Source organism: Centroberyx gerrardi, chromosome 23 (genome assembly GCF_048128805.1).
Source record: "Centroberyx gerrardi isolate f3 chromosome 23, fCenGer3.hap1.cur.20231027, whole genome shotgun sequence".
In the NCBI taxonomy this organism is placed as follows: domain Eukaryota; kingdom Metazoa; phylum Chordata; class Actinopteri; order Beryciformes; family Berycidae; genus Centroberyx; species Centroberyx gerrardi.
The window spans coordinates 6,771,798-6,795,974 of NC_136019.1; the positions used below are offsets into that span (position 1 = coordinate 6,771,798).

Here is a 24,177-nt window from a genome sequence, read left to right on the forward strand (position 1 = left end):
AAACAGGTAACAGGATACGCATCAGCATTTAAATCAACTGAGTTTCTTCGTCTTTGTTTTTTCAACTTGACTGGTTTAAGGAGGTAATTATTTTGTCAATTCTATTTCATTTTGAGGGCTACCAATACAGATAAATGTTTAGAGCAAAAATGACAGATTATGTAAGAATATATGCTATAATGTAATGTGTAACCTTGCTACTGGAGCCTCCATTAATCTGTCAGATACTTGCATGCTGAGTATGAAGATTAAGGTAAAATGGCGAAAGATTATCTAATTTGTATTTGATGAAATTACACGTCAATTACACTTTGTCATCTTCGTCGTGAACGTGGTTCTGCTGCTGAAACAGAAGAATCTTTGCTAAACTTCCTAAAGCTTTCCTGTTTTTACTTGAGTTAAAGGTTATGCGAGCCTTAATAGTTTCACAACCTTTCAAAACCCATTCCAAAATCTGAAAAGGAGTCATTTTTTTCTAAATTCCTGGAATCTTGTCTTTTCAGAGATTCAAGGTTTTTATCTGCAGCCGTATTTTCTCAGTTCTATGGATTTTCAAAGGCTCTTAAACCTTGACAAAGAGTAAGATTTATTCTAAGTATATCAGTTTTGTCCTCATGACACTGGTCAGAGCAATAGATTAGGCAAGTAACTGGGCTACATCATGAATGTTGATGCAGATGTAACCCTAGCAACAATGTTAAATTATACATATATGTGAGGGATTAAACATTTTGTAGTTTGAGATTAAATGATTAACATGGTCTCTTATTGCCTGTACAGGTGTATGACACTTGACTATTGGATTACATCATCTCAGCAGAACCAAAGAGGGAAAACAGGTTCGCCGATGTCCAAGTCAAAATAACAGCTTATCACCATGGCATGTAGCACAACAGGACTTTTGGCGGATGGCAGCGGAAGTGAATACCTTTCAGATGATGATAAGGATTTAACAGCTGAAGAGGTTTTGGATAAGTACTGGCACCCATTTGTCAAAGGGATTTCACAGTATGTGAAATCAAACAAAGAATCCACAAACACAAAGCTATTCTCTCTTTTGGCGCTGCTACAAGTGTATGCTCCTGAGTCCTACCTACCGATGTCACAGTGTCAGGAGATCCTTGGACCTCCAGATCCCATCCATGGAGGCCCACCCTTTGAAAAAAGAATGGCGCCTTTTACCGTTTTTATCAAAACATTCACTCCAAGCACCGGCGGAGACCTGCACGTATGTATGATTCACCCAAAAATTGCACAGAAATCTCTACAGCTGCTGGCGGAGTTAAAAGTTTCCAGAAGTGCCACAGTGAAGAAATTTGTTGAAGGAGTTTCAAAGTATGTGGAATTAAACAAAGAGTCCACAAACACAAAGCTATTCTCTCTTTTGGCGCTGCTAAAAGCGTATGCTCCTAAGTCCTACCTACCGATGTCACAGTGTCAGGAGATCCTTGGACCTCCAGATCCCATCCATGGAGGCCCACCCTTTGAAAAAAGAATGGCGCCTTTTACCGTTTTTATCAAAACATTCACTCCAAGCACCGGAGGAGACCTGCGCGTATGTATGATTCACCCAGAAATTGCACAGAAATCTCTACAGCTGCTGGCTGACTTAAAAGTCTCCAGGAGTGCCTTGGTGAAGGAATGTATGTCTTCTCTTTCTGGGGATGAGGCACAACCACATGTAATCAAGCTCATAAAAGATTTGCTGACTAAGAGGGAAATGGGAGAGAACGGTAAGGAGAAGTTCTCAAGGTTGATTGAGGACATAAAACAGCAAGAAAACTTTCACAACGCTGTCTCTGTTTTGTCAACCGCATCAGGTCAATTCATGACATACCACATTTTCCCCCAAACACTTGCACGTCTCTACTACATTAGAAGGGGGAGCAACAGTTATGTAAAAGCCGAAGAATGGGCGAAGCAAGCCATACAAATAGCACCCCAAAACTCCTATGTGGCCGACACACTGGGGCAAGTTTACAAGAACAGTTTGTTGAGGGAAGCCCAGTGGGAGATGGAAGTGTTAATCAAGGGTGAGAAGGCCATCAAAGCATTTAAAGCTGTGGAGGAAAAAGCCGAGAAAGAGGAGGGGCTGGAAATGGGGGATACAGGTGTGGTGAGCGTTTCAAATAGCTTCAACAACAGAGGCCTCTTTGGCTACATTCAAGTTGTAAAGACAGTCTTTGAGAAACTCAGCTGCACGGCCGAAGGAGATGTATGGAAAAAGGTCCTCACCGGAGACAAAAATGCCAAGCCTGACCGTTCACTGGGGTGCAACAGTCTCATCCCGAACCTAAAACTCGAAGTTGAAGACAAATTTGAGTTTTTTGAATGGTACCTGGCCTATTCCAAGCCTGACAAGGAAAGCTTAGAACCACCTTACTTCTGGAAGGACATTGTACTTTGTTACGAACTGTACACCACAAAACAAGCAACTGAATCCACTAGCTTTCCGGGCCTGCTCGATTGTCTGTATCATGGCCTACGTACATCAAAGGGAAGCCGTGCTGAGTTTGAAGAAGCTGAAAAAACAGTGTCTGATTTAAAAGCAATCCAAAATGGTTTGAGAACAACCTACGAGGCAAACGATGCTGATGTCAAAGAAGCTGAAAGGTACATCCTCTCCAACATCATCTTGAGCAACAAGGTGCCTGACTCCCCTGAGCTCCCCCCGGTGAAAGAACTCAAAACAATAATACACCGTTTCTTGGTCGAAGAAGTAGGGCGCAGAAGCCCAGAGTTTTACCTTTTGGTTCTGCTGCTGTTTTGGCCTGAGGAACAGCCACTGATGGTGCAAGAAGATAAAGAGGATGAAGGAGTAGAGGAACAACAGGCTGCAGAGGACGATGGGTCAGAAGACAAAACATGGGAGGCTAAGGACAGTGATGAAGAAGAAGAAACAGGGGAAGAGACTGCACAACCTTCTCTTGACCTTATGTTGGACTTTGACCTGCAAAAATATGTTACATTCATGGAGGACACGTTTGAGAAAAAATATGCCAAGTATCTCCGAGGCCGTTATCTCTTGCCGCTGTTTTTTCTGGGAAGGGGCAGTGGACTGAGCAGATGGGTTCACAAGTCAAGGTTGGATGCAATCTTGGAAGAAAAGGTGAACACTAACCGACCAATGGATGACAGGAATGAAAAAAACAAGAGAAAAGGCATGCAAAAACAGATCGATGAAATGTGGAGCAGTGGAGAAGTGTGGGAAATCCCAGAGATCCAAGAGATCCTTCTCCCGGTCAGGGGAGAGGCCTGCTATCTCACCGCACCACAAGAGCATCATGAACAGGAAGTGTTTGCATGCATTGGAGGGAAGAGAATCAAGGTGACAACAGAGGATGAATCTAACGCCTTGAACAACAACTCAAAAAAGCGACCGAAAAAAACACAGAACCCAACATTCTTCTACCTTGGTTTCACCATTCAAGGTCCAGTGGCCTTCAACCAGGGACGGACTGGGACAAAAAAACAGCCCTGAACTTTGACCCAGACCAGCCCACCGCAACCGGATACTGGATACTCCACAGTCCCTGGCAGGGTCACGATACCTTAATCTTACCTCACGATACTATACCAGCCAAGGTATCACGATACCAAGTAGTATCATGATAAGATATTATTCTAGTTCAACTAGAATACTCACTGAGAGATGGAGGACACACCTATGAGGGCACTCTCCAGTGACTTCAGCTTTTTATCACATATTTTTTCACATATGTTTTTTGCTCTCCATGTTGGCTTTAAGGCCCAGTCCCAAACCAGCCCCCCACCAGCATTTTGTTGTGCATGTTCACTTTAAACCTGGGGCAGAAACAGACTTTTTAAAAAAAAATTTAACACTAAGGGTCCCAACGACATCCAAAATGTGTATCCTGATGTTTGATTGCATGAACAGAATTTAAATAAATCTTCTTTTCAGATTGAGAATTTGACAGTGTGTTTATTGACATGTTCTCCTCCTCCTGGTTTTAGCTAGAATCAGACTATATTCTTCCAATGCAGGATCTTACATTCTAGTTTTGCAGGCACAACATGGTACATTCAGAAACACAGGGGGCTCGTCATTTGCTCGCACTGAAAGCATCACACACACAAAGATTTAACCAAGTCAGACGGACAGACAGAATCATATTGGTCATTTCAACTGACAGCTGGGGTTGGGATAAGGAAGCAATGCAAAGAGAGATAAGAAGAGAGAATAACCATTTCTTACCTCTTTTAACGATCACCATTTGCCTTTCATGATCATTTGTTGTTTTTGTCCTTGTGTTACCGTGACCTTAGTCACATCTTTGTTGCAGTACTGACTGACTAGAACTATACAATTAGAGACTTGCACATTGTTTCTTTGTTCTAGTTTGTGCCGGTCTCCCTTTCACTCCCTGCTACAAGTTATCTCTGCCAAGGCTGCAAGGCCAAGTAGTGAGGCACAGGCACTTGTTTGGTTTCACTGTATGAAGTCTGGTGTGCAGCCAACTTGGTCTACTTTGTTGGACATTAGGCTTGGGCGATATCCAAAATGTAATATCGCGATATTGTCCCGCCAAAATATCACGAGGGGGCAATCTCATTTTTTGGGGGGTATTTTATCTTATTTCTTCCTAATTACATCAAATTTCTAGGCTATAATAATAATGATTATTTGATCTTACTATTCAAGCATTGGAGGAAACAACGGCCATTTGGTATAATTTGCTCATTCCTGCTATTTTCAGAAAAAACAGGCTGTTTGTGGAAAAGGGAACCCACTTGAATTAACAAGACTAATTTTTCACTTAAAGTATGATTATTTTAGTTTTTTTTTTACTATCCTACCACTAGTACATTATAGGTTTATAAGTTTAAAAGCTTGTACAATTGTGATCTAAGCAACACAGTGCCATGGCCGGGGAAGATTTTTTTTTTTTTTGTGGGGGTATTTTGGGAATATTCGTTAATATCGAATATTGGCCCAAGCCTATTGACATGCTCTGACTCTGCATGCTGACCAATACATGTCTATGCAATAAAGAAGCGGTACACTTGGACATGCCAAACTTGTCACAGTGAGGTGTGATGAGGACCCAAATGCAGGACAGCGAGGCAGGTAGTGATCAAACCCCAAGACTGGGTGTTTAATATAACGGGTGCAGGAAACAACAGGTAAACAGAGACGGGAGCACTTAACTGACACGTAACAGAAAATAATGATCCGACAAAGACTGACTGGGGAACAAGACTAATATACACATGGGGAGGTGATTACAAATCAGAAACAGCTGGGGCAAACAGAGAACATGGCACGTAGAACTAGACAGGGAACATAATACACATAGAAATACAAGAACTAGACAATGAAGCAGGGACTGAAAGTCACAACCGTGACAAAACTACAGCTGAGTGCTGATTTCCTCCACAGAAGCTATAAGTTCTCTTCTGTGAACAATATTTTGGCTACAGTATATAACTACGAAACCAAACCCCTTCATTTTATCTCTGAAATGTTCTTAATTTCTCCATTACATAAACATTAATTATCCATAAAAAATAACATAAAAGTAAGGTTAGTATCACAGGTTTTTAAGGGTTTTATTCATGTGTTGATTAGTGGAGGCACTAGTAATTAAGGGATTTTTCATACCTTTTATGCATGGTTTACAGGGTTATTAATGAGTTATTAATGGAAAGATCCAGTCTCCCTGAATTTTTAATTAAATTAGAAAGTAGTCAAAAATTAAGGGGTGTTTAAAGTGGTTTTGATGGGGTCTCCTCCATTAACTCCCTTAATTAATTTTAAGGGGATGATTTGCATGAAGGGGTGAATTAATCTAAATGTAAAGTTATAGAGGTACCAAGATCCCATTATTTGTTTCCAGTTTTTCTCTTTGATTTGACGAAAGTAGGCTACAACCAGTCTTCTACTGTTTCATGAACCCATCCAAGATCCAGCAGCCACTGCCTCTATCTAAAGTTAAGATAGCAAGGCAATTTGACACAGTTTTAGCATGAGGCTTGAGTAGAAATGTGGAGTGGAATGAGGACAACGACACAAAATACTGTATATTGTTAAATCAATAAATGTGTGTTTTATATTTGTGTAAACAAAGACGGTGATAAAAATACAGATACATACTAAGCTGGGAAGAAGTGCGATTTTCAGAGTTTTAAGAATAAAACCCCAATAATTCCTGACACAATTTCTGTATTCCCTATATCCATTTAGCCTGTAACATTTTATTTCATCATTAGCCTGTAATAATAGTAGTAGTAATATTAATATTAATAGTAATCCCAACACCCTGTAATATTATTACATGCAGATTTCACCTGTGCATGAAAATGGAGACTCATCTTTTGCCAGCTGGTTTGACGGTCATGGCTAGAAGGTACCCGCATTTTGCAGAGGAGACGTTTCTCTCGCGAGAGTTGGTCTGTCTCTCTGCAGTAGAGCAGGGTAGCTGTCTGACGATGTCGCTGTAGGCGATCGCATGGAATATCAGAATAAAAACCATAGAGGCACTCTTATTTGGTGAAAAAAATTAAAAAGCCTTTCTTGACTACATGGCTGAACAAAGATAAAAAATTAAAAAGGTAAAGTAAGCCTCTATCTTCGGATCTTGGATCTTCTGACGGATCTTATTTTTGTTTATTGCCCATTCTGAAAAGAACCTGTCATACATGTTTGTCCATTGGAAACACAGAAGACCCCACACCACACTCTTTCTCTTTTGTTGTGTTAATAATATAAATCACTTTACTACCAAGGGAGGAACTAACTAATTACATTTACTCCCGTTACTCAGTAATTTTACTTTTACTTAAGTAAGTTTCTGCTGAATTATTGTACTTATTAAATATAGGCTACATTTTAAATCACATCCATACGGAGTACACAGTTTGTGGCTCCATAAGCATCAGAGACTGGACAATCGGCCAATTGTGGAGCCATTCAGTGAGTCAGCAAAGAGAAGAGTAATCTGGCTTTACTTTGTTTGTGAAAACAAATCGCAGGAGCCGCAATATTTGTTAAAGGCGAAATGTGTGTCAAAATACCATTTTAAATTAAATATTGTCGTGCTGCAGAGATGTCCTGGCCTACACATCATATTCTACAGACTTAAGAAAACATCTTTGTTTGGTGCAGATCCCCGCAAAAATCACACCATAATCATTTTAATACGTTTTTCAATGAAAATGAGAATAATGATGTAAAAATGATCATTCCCTCAAATATCGCAAATCATATCGCAATTACAATATCAGTCAAAATAATCGCAATTAGATATTTTTTCAAAATCGTTCAGCCCTAGCGCCTAACTGCTCCACCCACTTTGCCATCGTCCTTCTGGTTAAACACCGCCGACTATCTTGTCTGTTTGCTTGTCAATACGGAAACAATGAATGAAATATGGAAGCATACATCATCTAACTGCGGCGATCGGATGGCGTAACTGTACTGCACCCATCTACTATTACTGACTGGGTGGATGACATACGAAATTGAGTGGTTGGATGGAGCTACTAAACTAGGAACTATACTAAAGCAAATTGATTTGATCCAATTACTTCTAGCAAACGAACATGTAGTGCGTTTTTTCTAGGGATGGGAGAGTTTAACCCACTCCCACTATTCGTTTAAACTCAAGTGTTGTGCTAGTCGACGTCAAAACACACAAGTCGTTTAAACTAAAATCATTGTCTATTAGGCTGCCTCCTCTGCGGGTCTCACTGTTAACAGGCTCCGGACCCGTCTCCCACCCAAGTATGTGCATATGATCGATCTCTATTGCGCCTGATGTGCATCACGTCATGTCTGTAATTTGGAGATGTACAGACTGCAGACCAGCAGCATTGAACTCAATCCACAGAGTCTCCCGGTGTGAAAACAAAAGTGAAATTTAACATTCCACAGTCAGTAATGGGGATTTGCAGACAGTAACTCGTCTTCGCTGCCCTACAGACTTTAACGGTAGGTGACGTCATCTTATGGTATTTAAGTAATGTTAGTGGAATTAGGAGAGAAGGCAAGAAGGCAAAACTACAAATATTAACAATCTTGACTCTACCGGACGTATAAATGATGTTGTTTTGAAACAATATCGCACAATAATCATCCACATAAAGTTTATTGCTGCAGTAGATCCAGTAGTACCCCCGATCCCCTCCCACAGTGTAAATATATTGTACCTGGTAAAAGATGGATGAATAAGCTTGTGGAAATTGATCATGATTAATTCCTTGCTGTGCTCCCAGTCAGCTGTGTAAAGACGGCACAAGGCGGTAAAATGTAGGATAAAAGTAATAAGACTGCACTGTTACTAAGCCATGAGTTAGTTTCCATCAGTGATCTGAATGGCAAATGTTTTGATCAAAATTTAGATTAGCAGTGTTTGAGTGTATATAAATGTTTATACGTGTGTGTATGTGTGTGTGTGTGTGTGTGTGTGTGTGTGTGTGTGTGAATAAACACAATGAAACAGATCACAAGTTGCATCAGTTTGGCCCCCTCTTTTTTGTTTTAGACTTGTATGGTAGTCGGTTACATAACTAGCTAGTGGCGTACACCATAAGCAAACTAGATGTAATCCCACTTCCGCTCTAAAACAGAAGTGAGATTACAAAATGACCAACAGCCCAGCGCCCTGGTCCTCGAGAAACATACGGTGAATACTGGCAGAATTCCCATTTACAGCCATTATGATGTCATAATGATCACGGAATGCCAGGTAGCAAAGTACCAGTTTGTCAGCAGCATGAAGTTATTCACAACTTCACAAGTTCCGCTACTACTCAGACAGAGAGAAACAGACAGATGAGAGGATGGCACAGAGAGAGAGATATAAGAATAGCGGTGTGCTACAGTTTGATGAAGCCAAGATGAGACCTCAGGAAACTTCCATCAAGGAGTATGTGGAGTTGAGAGCGGCTGAAGTTAATTTCTTTGTGCAGAAGTTGCCAGAGTTGGAGTACTGTTTACCTGCCACAGCTAAGCACATTGAGAGAGTGAGACAGATGGAGGAGATGATGGCACAGCAAAATAAAAACCTGCTGGAGAGAGAAAGACAGGTGGAGGAGAAGATGGCACAGCAAGAGGAAGAGAAAAGGCTTCTGGACAGAGAAAGGCAGGTGCAGAAGATGATGCATCTAAAGGAAGATGAAAGGCACCTTGAGAGAGAGAGACAGATGGAGGAGAAGATGGCACGGCAAGAGAGAAAGCTGGTGGAGACAGACAGACAGGTGGAGGAGAAGATGGCTCAGCTAGAGGAAGAGAAAATGCTTCTGGCAAGAGAAAGGCAGGTGCAGAAGACATATCTAAAGGAAGACAGAAGGCACCTTGACAGAGAGAGACAGATGGAGGAGAGGATGGCACAGCAAAATAAAAACCTGCTGGAGAGAGAAAGACAGGTGGAGGAGAAGATGGCTCATCTAGAGGAAGTGAAAAGGCTTCTGGACAGAGAAAGGCAGGTGCAGAAGAGGACATATCTAAAGGAAGACAAAATGCACCTTGACAGAGAGAGACAGATGGAGGAGAAGATGGCACAGCTAGAGAGAAAGCTGGTGGAGACAGACAGAGAGGTGGAGGAGAAGATGGCCCAGCTAGAGAAACAGCTGCTGGGGACAGACAGACAGGTGGAGGAGAAGATGGCTCAGCTAGAGAAAAGGCTCCTGGAGGGAGAAAGACAGATGGAGAAGACGAGACAAATGAAGAAAGACAAAATGCACCTTGAGAGAGAGAGACAGATGGAGGAGATGATGGCACAGCTGAAGGAAGAGAAAAGGCTCCTGGAGAGAGAAATACAGGTGGAGAAGATGAGACAGCAAAAGAAAGACAAAAGGCACATTGAGAGAGAGAGACAGATGGAGGAGAGGATGGCACAGCTGGAGAAAAAGCTGCTGGAGAGAGACAGACAGTTGGAAAAGAAGATGGCACAGCTAACGAAAGAGAAAAGGCATGTTAAGAGACAGATGGGAGAGAAAGCTGCACAGCTGGAGAAACAAATAGAGCTCCTGGAAAGAGAAAGACAGGTCGAGAAGATGGCACAGATAGAGAGAGAGGAAAAGCTTCTTGAGAGAGAAAGACAGGTTGAGGAGAAGATGGAACAGCCAAAGAAAAAAAAGAAGCAGCTGTTTGGCTTCCTGAAAAAGTGGAGAGCAAAAAGGAGTGCAGACACGGTAGGACAAATGGGTGGAGACACTGACCTGTCCAGTACAGACACTGACCTGTCCAGTACAGACACTGACCTGTCCAGTGCAGACACTGACCTGTCCAGTGCAGACACTGACCAGAATACTGGTGGAGCGTCTGGCCTTCCCAGTAACGTGCAAACTGATGACAGCCCGTGGGACTCTTCCAGTGAAGACGACCTGCCCAATGCAGACACTGACCTGAAAACTGGTGCAGTCACTGCCCTGAAAACTGGTGGAGTCACTGCCCTGAAAACTGGTGCAGTCACTGCCCTGAAAACTGGTGGAGTCACTGCCCTGAAAACTGGTGCAGTCACTGCCCTGAAAACTGGTGGAGTCACTGCCCTGAAAACTGGTGCAGTCACTGCCCTGAAAACTGGTGGAGTCACTGCCCTGAAAACTGGTGCAGTCACTGCCCTGAAAACTGGTGGAGCGTCCTGCCTTCCCAGTGCAGACACTGCCCTGAAAACTGGTGGAGCTTCTGGCCTTCCCAGTACACACACTAACGTGAAAACTAGTGGCAACCCGCTCGACTATCCCAGTGAATATGATGACTTGGTGAATGAACTGCTGAACTGGTGAAGGAGCGTCTGGCCCTCCCAGCACACACACTGATTTAAACTGGTGAAGGAGCGTCTGGCCCTCCCAGCACACACACTGATTTAAACTGGTGAAGGAGCGTCTGGCCCTCCCAGCACACACACTGATTTAAACTGGCGAAGGAGCGTCTGGCCCTCCCAGCACACACACTGATTTAAACTGGTGAAGGAGCGTCTGGCCCTCCCAGCAATCTGCCAATAAATTTTGATGTCCATGAAGAGCTGTGTCTTTGTCTTTTAATGAACTAGAGCTATATGCTAACTGAAAATCACACCACTGTCATTTGTCAGCGGCATGAAGTCATGCCACATCATGTTCAATATTAATTAGCATAGATTCTACAGATAATAACCAAAATCACTCAAATGTACTGTATTTCGACCACACAACGAACTGCATGTAGGAGTTAGTTGCAAACCAAACTGCTTACAAGCAAACATTTCTTGATAATTATGATTTTCATGTTTTAACTTCTCCCTAATGGCCATTGAGTGGACAAAATGGTTATCCCAATATCAAAAATGTACCTAACAAAAGTTAGGATCAGTGTGGTTTGTGGACTTCTGTTGAGAATACCATATTGGATCTCACTAGCCCGTGAGATTGCGTTTGGGAATTTCAGCGGTTTCGATGCTTCAAGGCATATTACCGCCCTCCAACGGTCAGATTCACAAAAGTCCTGTTATAGTCCTGATATAAGCCAGCCGCATGCAAGAAATGTAATATTTTCCATTAAATTAATCAATTGTTCTTGCCTCAGTCAAACAAAGTTTTTAAAGAAAAGGAAGCAACCCTCAGGTCTGACAATTCTTTGAAAAGAGTCTCTCTCTCTTTATAATACCTTTTACAATGAAGCATGACATGTACCACTGTTTCAGAATTTCCACATTCACACAGCCCATCTGGATGTTTACCTATGACCTGCAAACAGCTATTAAACCCACAATGCCCTAACCTTAACCTTGTCAATATGACAGTGTCTTTCCTATCCTTCCCCATGTAAATATTAGAATTTTTAACCGACTTTTGTATTGAAATATATAGTCTTCCCCTTTTTCCTTATTCCACTTTTCCTGCCACTCATTTTCAAGTCCCTGTTTGATGATAGTGCGGCACTCTGCTCCCGCCGAGTGGCACCTTAAATTCCTCAATCTCTTTCTCTAGCATAGATTTAGATTCTATCTGCTTTTTCCATTTCCCTCTACGCCTACATGTCCTGGAACCCAGAGAAACCCTACCTCACAACCCAATTTCTCAATTCTGACAAGAAATGTTAGAATCTCATAAATAAGGTCAGGTCGAGCTTCTGATGTAATACTCTTTAAAGCCATCAAGGCAGCTGCTGAATCTGAGCAAAGTACAGTAAAATTTGGTCTAACATCTTCAACCCAAATTATCGCTAACAATTCCGAAGCAAAAACAGATGCATGATTTGTGATTTTCAAACACCTAATCCTGTTCTTCCACTTTCTGGGTCCTTAGGACCATCAGTGAAAATCTTTAAATAAGGTCCCCATGCCTGCTTTAAATGACTCTCAACTTGTAGCTCTGAGACACTGACATCTTTCTCTTGTAGTTTTTGTAATAAAGACAGATGTTTCAGATGTTTGGTTCTGGAAGAAGCCAAAAGGGAAAAACTGGCCAATATACAGATTTAATCACACAAATTTTTTCAAGTTCTAGCTTGCTGATACTACTCAGAAAAAGAAAAAAAAAATTGCCTCTCTTACTCTTGTTCTTGACAGTGAACTCCCAAGTGTCATCAAGGAGACATTTAGCAAAGAAACTGGTTTAACCCAGTAATGTAACCCCAGTTTAAGACGTTTTAAATACCGAGCCATGACCTGACTGGGAAAACCATAGATAAGCGCATTGAAATTACGTCAGATGCTGTATGGCTGCTTGTTGCCTTCATGTGCTGTCGGAAATATCAACATTACAAGTTGATAATTGGTACTAAAGAGGTAAGTACGACTGGTAAGTTGGGAATTTTCTATGAGACCATATAGGTGCCGAGATGTGACGTTTAGGTCGCGTGTTTTGAAGGAAAAGAGAGAGAGAGAAGGAAAGCCGTGTCAGCAACTGATGGTAAAAGATGTTTTTTATTTACATTTTTTAGCGTAGGCTATGTTATTGTTTGGCATGAATAACTTGTGTTTCTGCCTATTTCTAATTTTACTCTTTGTTAAACTTGTTAAAGTTGCCACGCATTTATGTTTTAATAAATTAATTAAAACATCAATTATTAGCTCTGTGCTGCATGATTTCTAAGATCAAACATCAGCCACCAAAATATGTCAATTTTGTTTGTTTCCTTTACAAACATCAGGAGCACAGTTCAGAAAAATGCTATGGCAGGCGACGAGGAGATGTGAGACTATGATATGGAGCAAAAAAAAAAACAATAAAAAAAAAAAATCCCAGGTACCTACCTGTTGACTACTTTGTGTGTAAAGTATAAAGTTATTGGCTCTTCCTGTTGTAACGACATGGACAACATTTGCATCATCTATCCTGCTAAATTGCTGTGTTTGTGTTTGTATCTGCCGTTTGGCTTAATGCACACGCTCTCGTCGCAAAAATGTTTCATGGGCTACAGAGTTGGAACTTACGAGCAGCACCTGAATGCAGCATTTTCCCTGCATCAACCTGCCCAGCTAGCTGTCTGTCTGTCGCACAGGTGTCGACTCGTCCGTTTGTGTGTCGATTGCCGAAAACTCCAGATGAAAAACCAAACGCCTGGTGATCGAAATATTCCCTAGGTGCCAGAGAGAGACAGACAGGTAAGCGACAAACCCGAGCCGGGCTGTTTCCTGACATTGTAGCAGACACAGCAGAGCTAGCGTTAACTGATAGTAACGTTAACGTTAGCTTCAGCACGACAGGTGCATCAGATTTGAAGCTTTATTAGCCTGTCTGATACAGCGAGCTTGGTCCGCTCGGGAAATAGGTATTTCAGCTACAACACCCCGTTATTAAGGTAAGCAGAGTTAGTAGCCAGTCTGTCAGTCATATTTGTTTATTTTAGCTCATCATAGCAATTTCAACAACTTAGCCAGGGGGGCATTTGTTGGCATGTCACGTGTTATAATTAGCTATCAGCCATCGCGTGAAGCTAAACGGCGATAGCTTTAACGTTAAACTGTAATACTGTCCAATCAACAATCTCGACATGAAAACACGATGTAATACTTAATTGTGGGCGGTGTATCTCCACCAGTAAGTTGAACATTTTCAGGCATACCGAGTAAAGAAATCATTGGTTTACTTTCAAGAGCTAAACTGACTGTCCACTGAAAACAGGAACATGAGCTCCCTGCCACCTAACGTTAGTCTACAGGTAGTTAAACCTTATTTTGAAAGGGACTGGGACTGGTAGTAGAGATAGCCATGCATCAGTCATTTTAGACGAACTGTTTTCAGATCAGTTTACACATTTCAAGGAGGACCTCAAGCCACTACTAACTCTGACTCAGCACTTGCCTTAATGTAAACAACGTGGACGAGAAGTACGGCAAGTTTGTGAGCGAGGTCAAGTTAGTCAAACACCTGGGTTATCATGAGTACATGAGCCTTTGATCAGAGCAGAAATTGTTTAACTGTGTTCAACTGGACAGAAAGAAAGAATGACCTAGTTTTGGAAATTGTTAGAAGTCCTATGCTTTAGTTATCTCCTACTTGAACTGTGTACAGGTAAAGGGAAGCTGGAAACTTGAATCAGTCTAATAGCAACATATGAAATGTTTAGCTCCAAAGGGACACATCCTAAGGTTAAGTGGATAATGAGATATTAAGGGGAAAGAAGTTTCACACAAAATGGTGGATGGCATATGATTTTAAGTTGTTGAAGGTTAGTAGGTAACTTAAGGCCTTGACTTAAAGGATAATGCTTTCACAGGCTTAATCTTAAATAGATTTTAGAGATATAAATGATGAACTGAAGGTAATGTTTTATAGCATTTTGGAATAGGATTTCTTTATGTTAAATCATAGAAATCCAGAGTAATTCTCCATAACACTTTTCTCATTTGTCTCCCACAGTTTCAGCAACCTGACTTAATCCAGGACTACAAAGGACAAAGTTCAACGCGGGGAGCATTCAAGCTCCTTTCCCTCTCCTCCTCCTCCACCCCTTTCCGCCTGTCTCTCCGTTCATCACTTCTCCCGGTCTTCCTCTTGTGCCCATTCCCATCTTACCACTCCAGCCCTGCTTCCTCGCAGCCTGGACACCAAGATGGCGTCGGCCCAGTCAGAGCAGTCCAGCGTCCTGCAGGAGGAGCTGACCTGCCCGGTGTGCCTGGACGTGTACCGCGACCCCCACCTGCTTCCCTGCGGCCACAACTTCTGCATGTCCTGCCTCCGCCGCCTCAAGCGGCAGGCGGAGCGCGGTCGCTTCCGCTGCCCTGAGTGCCGCGACAGCCACCGGTGCGGCTCCAACTTCCAGAAGAACTTCAAGCTGGCCAATATCGCCGAGGACTACCGGCGCCGCGGCAGGGCGGCTTCGACGTCCAGAGAACCGCTGTCCTCCTCCCTGGCACCGCAGCCGTTCAGGACCCCGTTCTCCGTTCCCTGTGACTACTGTCCGCCGGTGGGGGCCGAGGCGTCCGGCAGCGGCCCGGCTGGGGAAGGGCCCTCTGTCGCCTCTGTTTCGCGGGAAAAGGGTGAAACGCAGGCGGCTGTGGCTGCCGCTGCTGCGTCGATGATGGCCGTCAAGACGTGTCTGAAGTGCGAGGTGTCGATGTGCCAGGAGCACGTGAAGCCGCACCTGGAACTACCGGCGTTCCGCGAGCATCCGCTGACGGACCCGCTAGACGACTTCAGGAAGAGAAAGTGCCCGGATCATGATGAGATATACAGGTACCAGGCACTGGAACTGACCCACACACACACACACATACACTGATCCTTTTTTGAAACAGTGGGTATCTCATTTTGGAATTAAACTCTTCGTCTCTGGATGCCATAAGGACTTGATGCTAAATATGCTGATAGACAGCAGCTCACAGGTTGTTATGATAATTCAGTGTTTCTTCTGTAATTGTAGGTAGCAGAGGTGATTGTGGGTAATTTTAGTTCTCAGTCTCAGATTGATTCTAAAAAATTAAGAACAATTTCCTTCGCATACTTCATCCTTGTAACATGTTCTGTAGACAACTGGACTTCTAAGAGGGAAATTTGACCTAAATCATACCGTTCTTTTAATTCCATATTTTCTCAAGCAGTGGTGGTAATGCTTTTTCACTGCGTTCGGGCATCACTGCATTAGCGAGTACTATATTCCTGCATGGATTATCTTAAAGTGTGAAAGTTATCCTAATTTGATGTGTGTCTAACTCCAGATACTACTGCATGGACGACAAGGTGTGCGTGTGCAACGCCTGTACCATCGAAGGAGGACACTCGGGACACACAATCAAGACCCTGAAAAACACCATGAAGGATCTTAAGGTACGCCTGCAAAATAATCAGGGTTCCTACACAAGTCTGGGAAGTCTGGAAAATGATGGGAAATAATTTTGAAAATTGCCACATCTTGAAAAGTTTGTGAATTGCTCAAAAAGCCTGGAAAAGCAAGAGAAAATATCCCAATACAGAATGCAGGGTTTATGAAGCTCAATACCCCAGTTTCATCTCACATAGTGATAATTGTTGCTTTGAGGAATAATCTTAGCTATAAAGTGACGGCCATTTACTCAGTATTACTCAGCCGCTATTGGCACACAGCATATCAAACTAGGACACAAAATCCTCAAATCTAGCTAAGAAATTGCGCTCAGGAATTTTAAAAGTATTTTGAAAAAGAAAATGTGTAGGAACTCTGCGTTTTGTAGCCCAACCTATTCTGTTGGTTTACCCACCTTTGCATTGTTTGGCTTACACAATGTCCTGTGATGAGTCTGGAATACTAATGAATGACCAGTCTATTGTCAGTTGTTACAGCTATGTGTGTGTGTGTGTGTGTGTGTCTGTCTCTATGTGTCATGTGACCTTGTGGTCTTTCTAAGGGAGTGAAACCCATTTCCTGAGCTTCCATTCTCCTCAACGGTGTGTGAAAATGAGAGGCTTCCAGTTCATTGCTATGGACAGTCAATGAACAAACTTGTGAATGTAACATTTTCATAAGTGGTGTCAAGCAAAGTAAACTAACAAGTCTTAATGAGTGTCCTTTTTTGCCTAAACCATTGTACAATATTTTTGTTTGTTTTTTTAGTTGTTCCCCTTAACACTAAGGCACAAAGATGGTGGTTAACAAAACTCACCGGCCTCTTTGACTATGTTAGCAGTAGGCTTGGGCCAATATTCGATAATATGGAATCGATATATTTTCAGTCACAGCTCATTTTTAAAGGGGCATGAAGTAATCGATGACTTTTACTGGCCAAGGAACTGCAACAACATTCACACATATCCCCAGGTCTCCCTTGGAAAAGAGATTTTGAATTTTCAATGGGAATTACTGGTAAAATAAAGGCTAAATAAATAAAGAATATCCGGCACAGGTTATGGTGTCCTGTAATGGGCGCAGTAAAGTCACATTTTCACAATAGAAACGAGTAAGCTAGCTAATTAGAGCAGAGATCCAAGAGAAATATCTAGTGAAGAGATAATGTCACAATGCGAAATACTGGAATAATAATACTGCTTTGTCATTTGCTTTTTTTGGCTTGAGGAATGAGTTTTTTTTTTTTTGCCTTTGTAACTGAAATTGTCTTGTGGCACCATCTTCTATCATTGAGCAGTTGAAAATGAGAGTTAGAAGAGGTTGGGGGTGTCTTGAATTTCTCATGAGTGGGGAGTTTTTGTTCCAAAACAGAGTACTGGCTGGAAAGTGAGCTTTGAAAGCCATAAATCTCAGCACCTGGCCAAGTAATCGTTGAGTCACATTGATCAACACCCCGCAGATACATTATGTTCTTTGGGACAGTTAAAATCTTACTTATTGCACCTTTTTAAAGCCTTTCTGACATCCTTCCAGCTGAGCACTTTCCTCCTCATGTCCACCAGGGCGCGCTGGATAAGCAGCTGTACAGGGTTGAGAGGAAGTACAGCATGGCAGAGAAAAAACTCCATGAGCAGAAGGAGAAGGAGAGACAGAACAGGGTAAGATGGCTCACATTTCAAGTCCAACAGCGGATTGACAGGTGTGGCCAAAATTCTAAAACACTATTGAATAATCAGCTCTGCCTATCAACCGATACTCCTACATCCTAAGTTCTGATGTCATATTTCTAGTTCTTAAAGTTAAAGTTTGAGGATGGGTATCACCAGGATTTACCATTGAGTAGAGCCGGGCGATAATTCAATATTATCGTTTATCATCTTTCAGTGGAATCGTATCGTGATGATGCGATGACATTTTGTTATCGTGATACACAGTTCTGCTGTCTAAATTGATGATGACAAAGCAAATTTTACGTAAAAAGTCAGACAATATGAGGTATGAAACATTTCAAGGAATATTATTTGAAAATGTCCTTTAGTTTTGTTTGACATCACACCTCACACTGCTTATTTAACATTTTTTTGCATACGTGAGCCATATCGTTATGTACTGTATATCGATATCGGAAAAAATCCTTACGATTATCGTGATATTGATTTCAGCCCTACCATCTGTGTCCATTTGCTAACTTTTCCTCCATCATCCAAGCCTGGTTTATACATAGGCGCTCACCCTAAATAACACAAAGAGTAGTTACATAAGAGTAGAGAGGTATTCGTATACGTGCATGTACTCTCCCCAATATAAACTCACTGTCCTCCTGATGGCGTCCTTCGTCTTTCTCTCTTTCTCCCCGTCACTCCCCTCATCCAGAAGTTCATGGAGGACTCTGACCAGTGCATGACCAGACTGGGCGAGGAGATGAAGGTCAAAGTGGACGGCTTCATCTGCAGGCTGCGAGACTGGACGCGCATTCACTGCGACACCAACGGGCCGGCGATCCAGAAGAACATCTCCAGGATCTGCCAGGACCAGGCCCGTCTGCAGGAGGTCCGCTGCGGCATCGAGGGCCTCCTCATGCAGGAGAACGACCCTTTCCGCTTCATCGAGGTGAGACGCATCACTGAATGCTGTTGCCACACTAGCCGTTTATCTTTTAAACCAACTAAACTTGGTCAGACTTCCAAATCCTACTTTTGCAAATAATACACACAAATGCACATGCTATGAACTGTGGAGCTGGTAGGCCAAACCTTAAACCCCAATCTGAGGTTTCTGACTATATAAACTTAGAATATAAGTTTACTACATATATATTGTATGTAGTATGCATATTTGATGTAGTGTGATATATGACATGTATACGATGGTATGTAAAGCGCTTTGAGACTTCTTGTGATAAAGGGCTATATAAATAAACTAGACTAGACTTGGTCGTATTTAAGTAGATCAAAATGAGGACTAAGAGATAACAAACCCAGGTCTCCTTGCATTTTCCACAAATCTTGTAAGGTTCTTATGAATTGAAGCAGATACTTCAATATGCCGTATAATAAATATAGGAGGAACAGCTTTAGCTTTGTAACAAACGGTGCCAATAATTGTGACAACCATCTTTTTTAAATTCAATATTACACAATTACATTTTTTTTTATAATAGATTCCTCCAAATGACAGATTATAAATCATTTGATCACTTTCCACAACCTCTTGTCTAATCTTTACCATGGGATATACAGTATATTCAAGTCAATAAAGAACCAAATCTTATTTACAGCAACAGACTGGGGAAGTAGTTGCGGGGGGAGGAAGGATTAAGCAAACACCGCACACTCACACCTGGGGGCGCGGATATATGAATGTGTTTCTACCTACCGAGTTGTGTTTTTCCCCGCTTAGATACATTGATTTAAATTTCTTGATACGCCTTGCCTAGTGCGATTGGGTGTTCCTTATAATGTCTGTGGAAAAAACGGTCAGTCTAAGTCATGCTTCTGTCCTTTCTTTTCAGGCGTACAAGACAACGGGAAAACAGTAAGTACTGGTGTGATATTTGTTTATTTTCCTGTCCATGAATGGAGGATGTACTGTATGTGCATGGATTTATCTGAGCTTCTGCATGTGTATCTGTCAGACTGATGGCAGATTGTTCTGATAAAATAGAAATACTTAATTTAAAACCCTGCATGTGTAGGATGGGAATTTGACATCAGCCAAATGTTGATAATTTTTTTGTTATGGCTTGGTAAATTTTGCCTACTTTACCAGCCACTTTGGCAGGTGATCATCCTTGCTCTTTTCTATTGTAAAAAAGCTTCATGTAGGGTAAAATAATTTTAGTGTTGCTGTTGCTGCTGGTTGAAAAAATTAGTTTCCAACCCTGTGTATGTGTATACAGCAAAAAATAAACTTCACGCTTGATGTGGCATATATTAATATTTGTGTGTGTTTTAGGTGCCGTAGGCAGCTACGGAAAACCATGTTTTACCCAGAATACATCGACATGGAGACAGACGTTCTCGGAGCGACGATGGAAGAGGAAATGATCAAATTCCTCAAAGTGGAACTGCACTCTCCTGTTATCGCTGCCATTGATTCCTTGTGTAAGGAGTTTTAATTTGTTTTTTTACATTGATCTCTGATGCACACAGTTCACCTGCCCAGTCAAGTCAGTCACTTTAGTCAGCCGCTCACTCACTCAGTCGTATGGTTTCCCCTGGTTGTCAGAGACAAAACAACAGAAAAAACAAAATGCAGTCAAAAACAGCACGAGTAAGGCCAGTATTCACCTATCCTGATCGACGGTCTCTTGCCCTTGTAGCTCATGTAGTCTTATCTACTGAAAAAGTAACTAACTCAAAGGCAGAACTGATCCTAGTTCAGCAGTCTTGGTGGATACAGGCCCAGAAAATGAATAATTTGAAATGTAATCAAGTGCCAGTTTGTTCAAAACTCCAATTCAGCTACATGTCCTGTGATCTCTGAGAGCTTTATTGAATGGTTTTGGTCTAAAGGTACATAACAGACTCGATGAAGAATATCCTGCACTCTGCTTTTGCTCATCACCCCATAAATTTGTTCACTGATTTTTTTTCTTTCGAGTATCACAGATGCATGATATTGTAGATATATTTCTGTGTTGTTGAGCATGAAGAGATTGTGGGATCTTCATCGAGTTTGATTTGATCCTGCTCCAATGCACGTGCGCCTAAGCTGTTTTTGATGTGCAAACATTTTTTTCTTAATATTTTCAACCTGGGCCTGATTTTCCTAGTTTTTGCCATCATGACGATTGATTGTGTTGAAAATCATCAGTTACTTCACTGCAGAGCGTTCATACCTCCAGGTAATCTCCAACAGTTGTAATCCAAAAAGCAGTTAAAACACGTCCATTCAACACAACAACACTCGCGCCCCTGCACCAGTAAAGATTCTGGCCTGAAAACTAGTCTGAATTGTCTGAATTGACATCGCAGAGAATGTTGGCGAATTTGTGGACGGTACACTTTTGGTGTGATGACAGTGCGTAAATGGAGTTGACACTCCCATCTGTCTTTTTGGATTACAGAGAGCTCTTATCTTGTGCAAACTGGCCGTTAACATTACAGGTCTCCTGTGTTAAGTTACTGTATGCATATTGTCCTGAAAACTAATTCTGTCTGAATAGGGCTGTAGTCGACAAAAAATACATCTACTGCAGCATCTCTCTGCCTGTTTATTAGAAAAAAGTAGCACCACTGCATTAGTGTAGATTACATTTGCGACATTTATATGTTCCCCAATATATCTGTTGATCTGGGAATTGCACATATTCACATTTGGAAGCCTACAGATATTTTGGGGAACGTTGTCAGGTTGGACAAGAAGGCGTTGGAATCTGTACATAAAGGCAAGTCTGGGATTGGATAATAAAGGTGAAATTGTATCGGTTTGTGTATTCTGGCTACCCATCAGGTCATTTTCCAGAGCCTGAGGAGGAGGAGGAAGAGCAGGAGGAGAATGAGGAAGAGGCTGCGGAGGAGGAGGAGGAAGACGAAGACGATCTGGATGACAGCAGCGAGGAGGAGGAGGAGATGAGGAGTGAGGGCGAGGAGGAGGAGGAGGAAGAGGAGGGACATGACCAGAGCGAGTCGGCTGACGACGTCTACAGCCCGGAGGGGGAGGAGGAAGAGGGCGAGGAGGAGGATGAAGATGAAGAGGAGGAGGAGGATGAAGATGAAGAAGGGGACGATGATGAGGAGAGAGGTGTTTGATTAAGGACATGGTTTGTGTGATTCTTTTTACGCCCGTCTGAGCACTTTGAACTTAATCCTCGGCTGTGAGTCATCTCCTTGTGTTTTGAGATATTTGTGTGCAACAGATTTCGATCAAACCTTCGTTATTAGTGTTTGACATCTGTTGCATTGATCTCAACTTACAGTCACACCCATCTTCTCTTGGAATGCCACATATTAAGTTAAGGACAAGAGCAGCTGCCGAGTTTTTGCCTCAAACCCTCTTAGTTGAGACGACCTACCGGACAATAATGGAGCTTTGATCGAGCTGGATTCAAAACAATCATTTTGCACCGAGCGCCTGCCAACGTCAGTCTCCTGCTAAACCCCTGTGTTGCATCCTGCTTAACTGTATTAAGGTGCTTTTTTATATTAGAAGACATTTGCTGTACGCCCACAAGAATGTGAATGTATTTGATGAAGCGGTGTGGCCAGACGGCGGGCATTTTGTTTTCAGAGGGACTCACTTCAACACTTCAAGCTGGATTTGGCGAAAGCTTCTGCATGTTGGTAACACACTCGCCTGATGTGTAATCCCGCAAAATCCGAGCAAAGCTTTGTTTCTTTTTGTTTCTTTTTTTTTTTACCGCTTTCTTCCAAATTTAACTTTAAGGTGTGAGAATAAAGGGGCTAGTAGGATTTCTGAAGGACCACTTTACACTTGTTACAGCCCTCTACTTACAAAATCTGTGGAGAAAATTGCCTTGGATGCCAGATTGGGTGGGGTTCATCTGTTTTGAGAAGTGTGTCACCTGTTCTACACAGAACCAGCTATATCGCTCACACTTAATTCTTTGATCTTCCAAGATATTTATAATAACATGCTCGTCACATTGAAACTTGTGATGCAGAAACAGGTGCTAGGCAGAAAGGTGACTTGAGCAAACGGAAAAAAAATTTAATAACCATGTAATAATTTTCAGGGCATTGAAAAATGAATGTATTCAAGACTTCTGTAATCATTTTCCTTAAACCTTTCCAGGCATGGAAAAAAAATTCTTAGTTTTTTCCAGTTCTCCATCGCCATAGGAAGCCTGTTAATACTCTTTGAAACAGGACACATACAGGGTCTTGCCTAGATATTTGACCTGAAGGAGAAGCATTTAATGGTCTGGCTCCTTGCAGCAAATATTCATGACTTTAGTAATGGTCCACTTGAAGCGAGTCGTGTGTGTGTGTGTGTGTGTGTGTGTGTGTGTGTGTGTGTGTGTGGGGTAAGTAGATAATTTAATCTACGCCAAAGTTGCATATTGCAAACCAAAGAATAAGGGTGTGTGTGTGTATGTGTGCGTTCGAAAAGTCAGTTTGCATTGGCATGATAGTTTAAAAAAAAAAAAAAAAAGAAAGGAAAAAAAAGGCATTGCAATGTGTTCTCAGTATGTTAATATGTTTACATAGGCGACAGGAAAATGAAATTGCTTTTCATATTTGTGCTTAAAGTACACTGAATGCATTGTTTAAAAAAAATGTCTGAAATGTTTCTATGCACAGTTATTACAATATTCTGTAAATATCAGTTTCAGGTGAGGAGGGGTTTTGCACTTTATTACGAAAATATGCTATGGTGTTGGGCTTAAAATGTTTGAATGTTAAAAGTTAGTTTTTATTTTGATACGAGTGATTTTGAGAGGGGCCAAAGTGAAATTTTAAGCAAACTCCCTAATAAAGCCTGTTGAAATGTGCAGTTGTCCGGTTGTCCTTGATCACACTCTTCAAATATGAAAAAAAAAGTCACAGGTTTACATGACTTAACTCCAGTTATGCTCAGCCTGAAGTCGGGCAGAGGGGAAAAAATGGTTGAAAATAAGTAAGCAAGAGTCTACTTGGAGGCAGAGATGGCAAAATTTTAGTCAGCACTCCAGTTATGCCTGCCTCTCCTTATTTCCACAATTTAAATACTTTCCTTAAATCTTTCAAGCATACATGCACACTTTTCAGAACGTGGAACCAACAAATCAGGAGTATGAACTCATTAAACCCTAAGATACTATTTGACTCAAAAAAAATCAAAACCCACTTTTTTCTATTACATTTCTGGGCCAAGGGGGCAATGACTGATTACAAGGCATTATCACTTTGCCAGCCTATGTTATTAAAAATATATTAAACGTCAAAAGTAGTAGCTTGGTCAGCAAACTTTCCTGCACAGTCAAACTCAGTTTTAGCAGAACAACAATACTGAATACAGAGATA

At 41.8% G+C, this 24,177-nt stretch overlaps 2 protein-coding genes across 4 annotated transcripts in view; both read left to right on the top strand.

The window, feature by feature from the left end:
• LOC139913356 (sterile alpha motif domain-containing protein 9-like) lies at positions 1–3,930 on the top strand. Its single transcript, XM_071901345.2, has 2 exons — positions 1–83; positions 781–3,930. Exon 2 carries the CDS (start codon positions 878–880, stop codon positions 3,479–3,481), a length of 2,604 nt encoding a protein of 867 aa, XP_071757446.2. The 5' UTR covers positions 1–83; positions 781–877; the 3' UTR covers positions 3,482–3,930.
• A 9,544-nt stretch (positions 3,931–13,474) lies between these two features.
• Positions 13,475–24,177, top strand: part of LOC139913354 (E3 ubiquitin/ISG15 ligase TRIM25) — a 148,266-nt gene continuing 137,563 nt past the window's right edge. Inside the window, exons 1-9 of one of the 3 annotated variants that reach the window (XR_013507953.1) lie at positions 13,475–13,550; positions 14,809–15,624; positions 16,107–16,215; positions 17,773–17,868; positions 18,584–18,820; positions 19,722–19,744; positions 20,165–20,313; positions 21,665–23,173; positions 23,204–23,651. Coding sequence is in view for 1 of the 3 variants with exons in the window: in XM_078291561.1 (XP_078147687.1) it covers positions 15,002–15,624; positions 16,107–16,215; positions 17,773–17,868; positions 18,584–18,820; positions 19,722–19,744; positions 20,165–20,313; positions 21,665–21,963 (1,536 nt within the window). In the remaining 2 variants the exon portion in view is untranslated. Of the gene's footprint in view, positions 13,551–14,808; positions 15,625–16,106; positions 16,216–17,772; positions 17,869–18,583; positions 18,821–19,721; positions 19,745–20,164; positions 20,314–21,664; positions 23,652–24,177 lie in introns of those variants that run through there. The other 2 variants (XR_013507954.1, XM_078291561.1) reach the window with 2 other exon arrangements.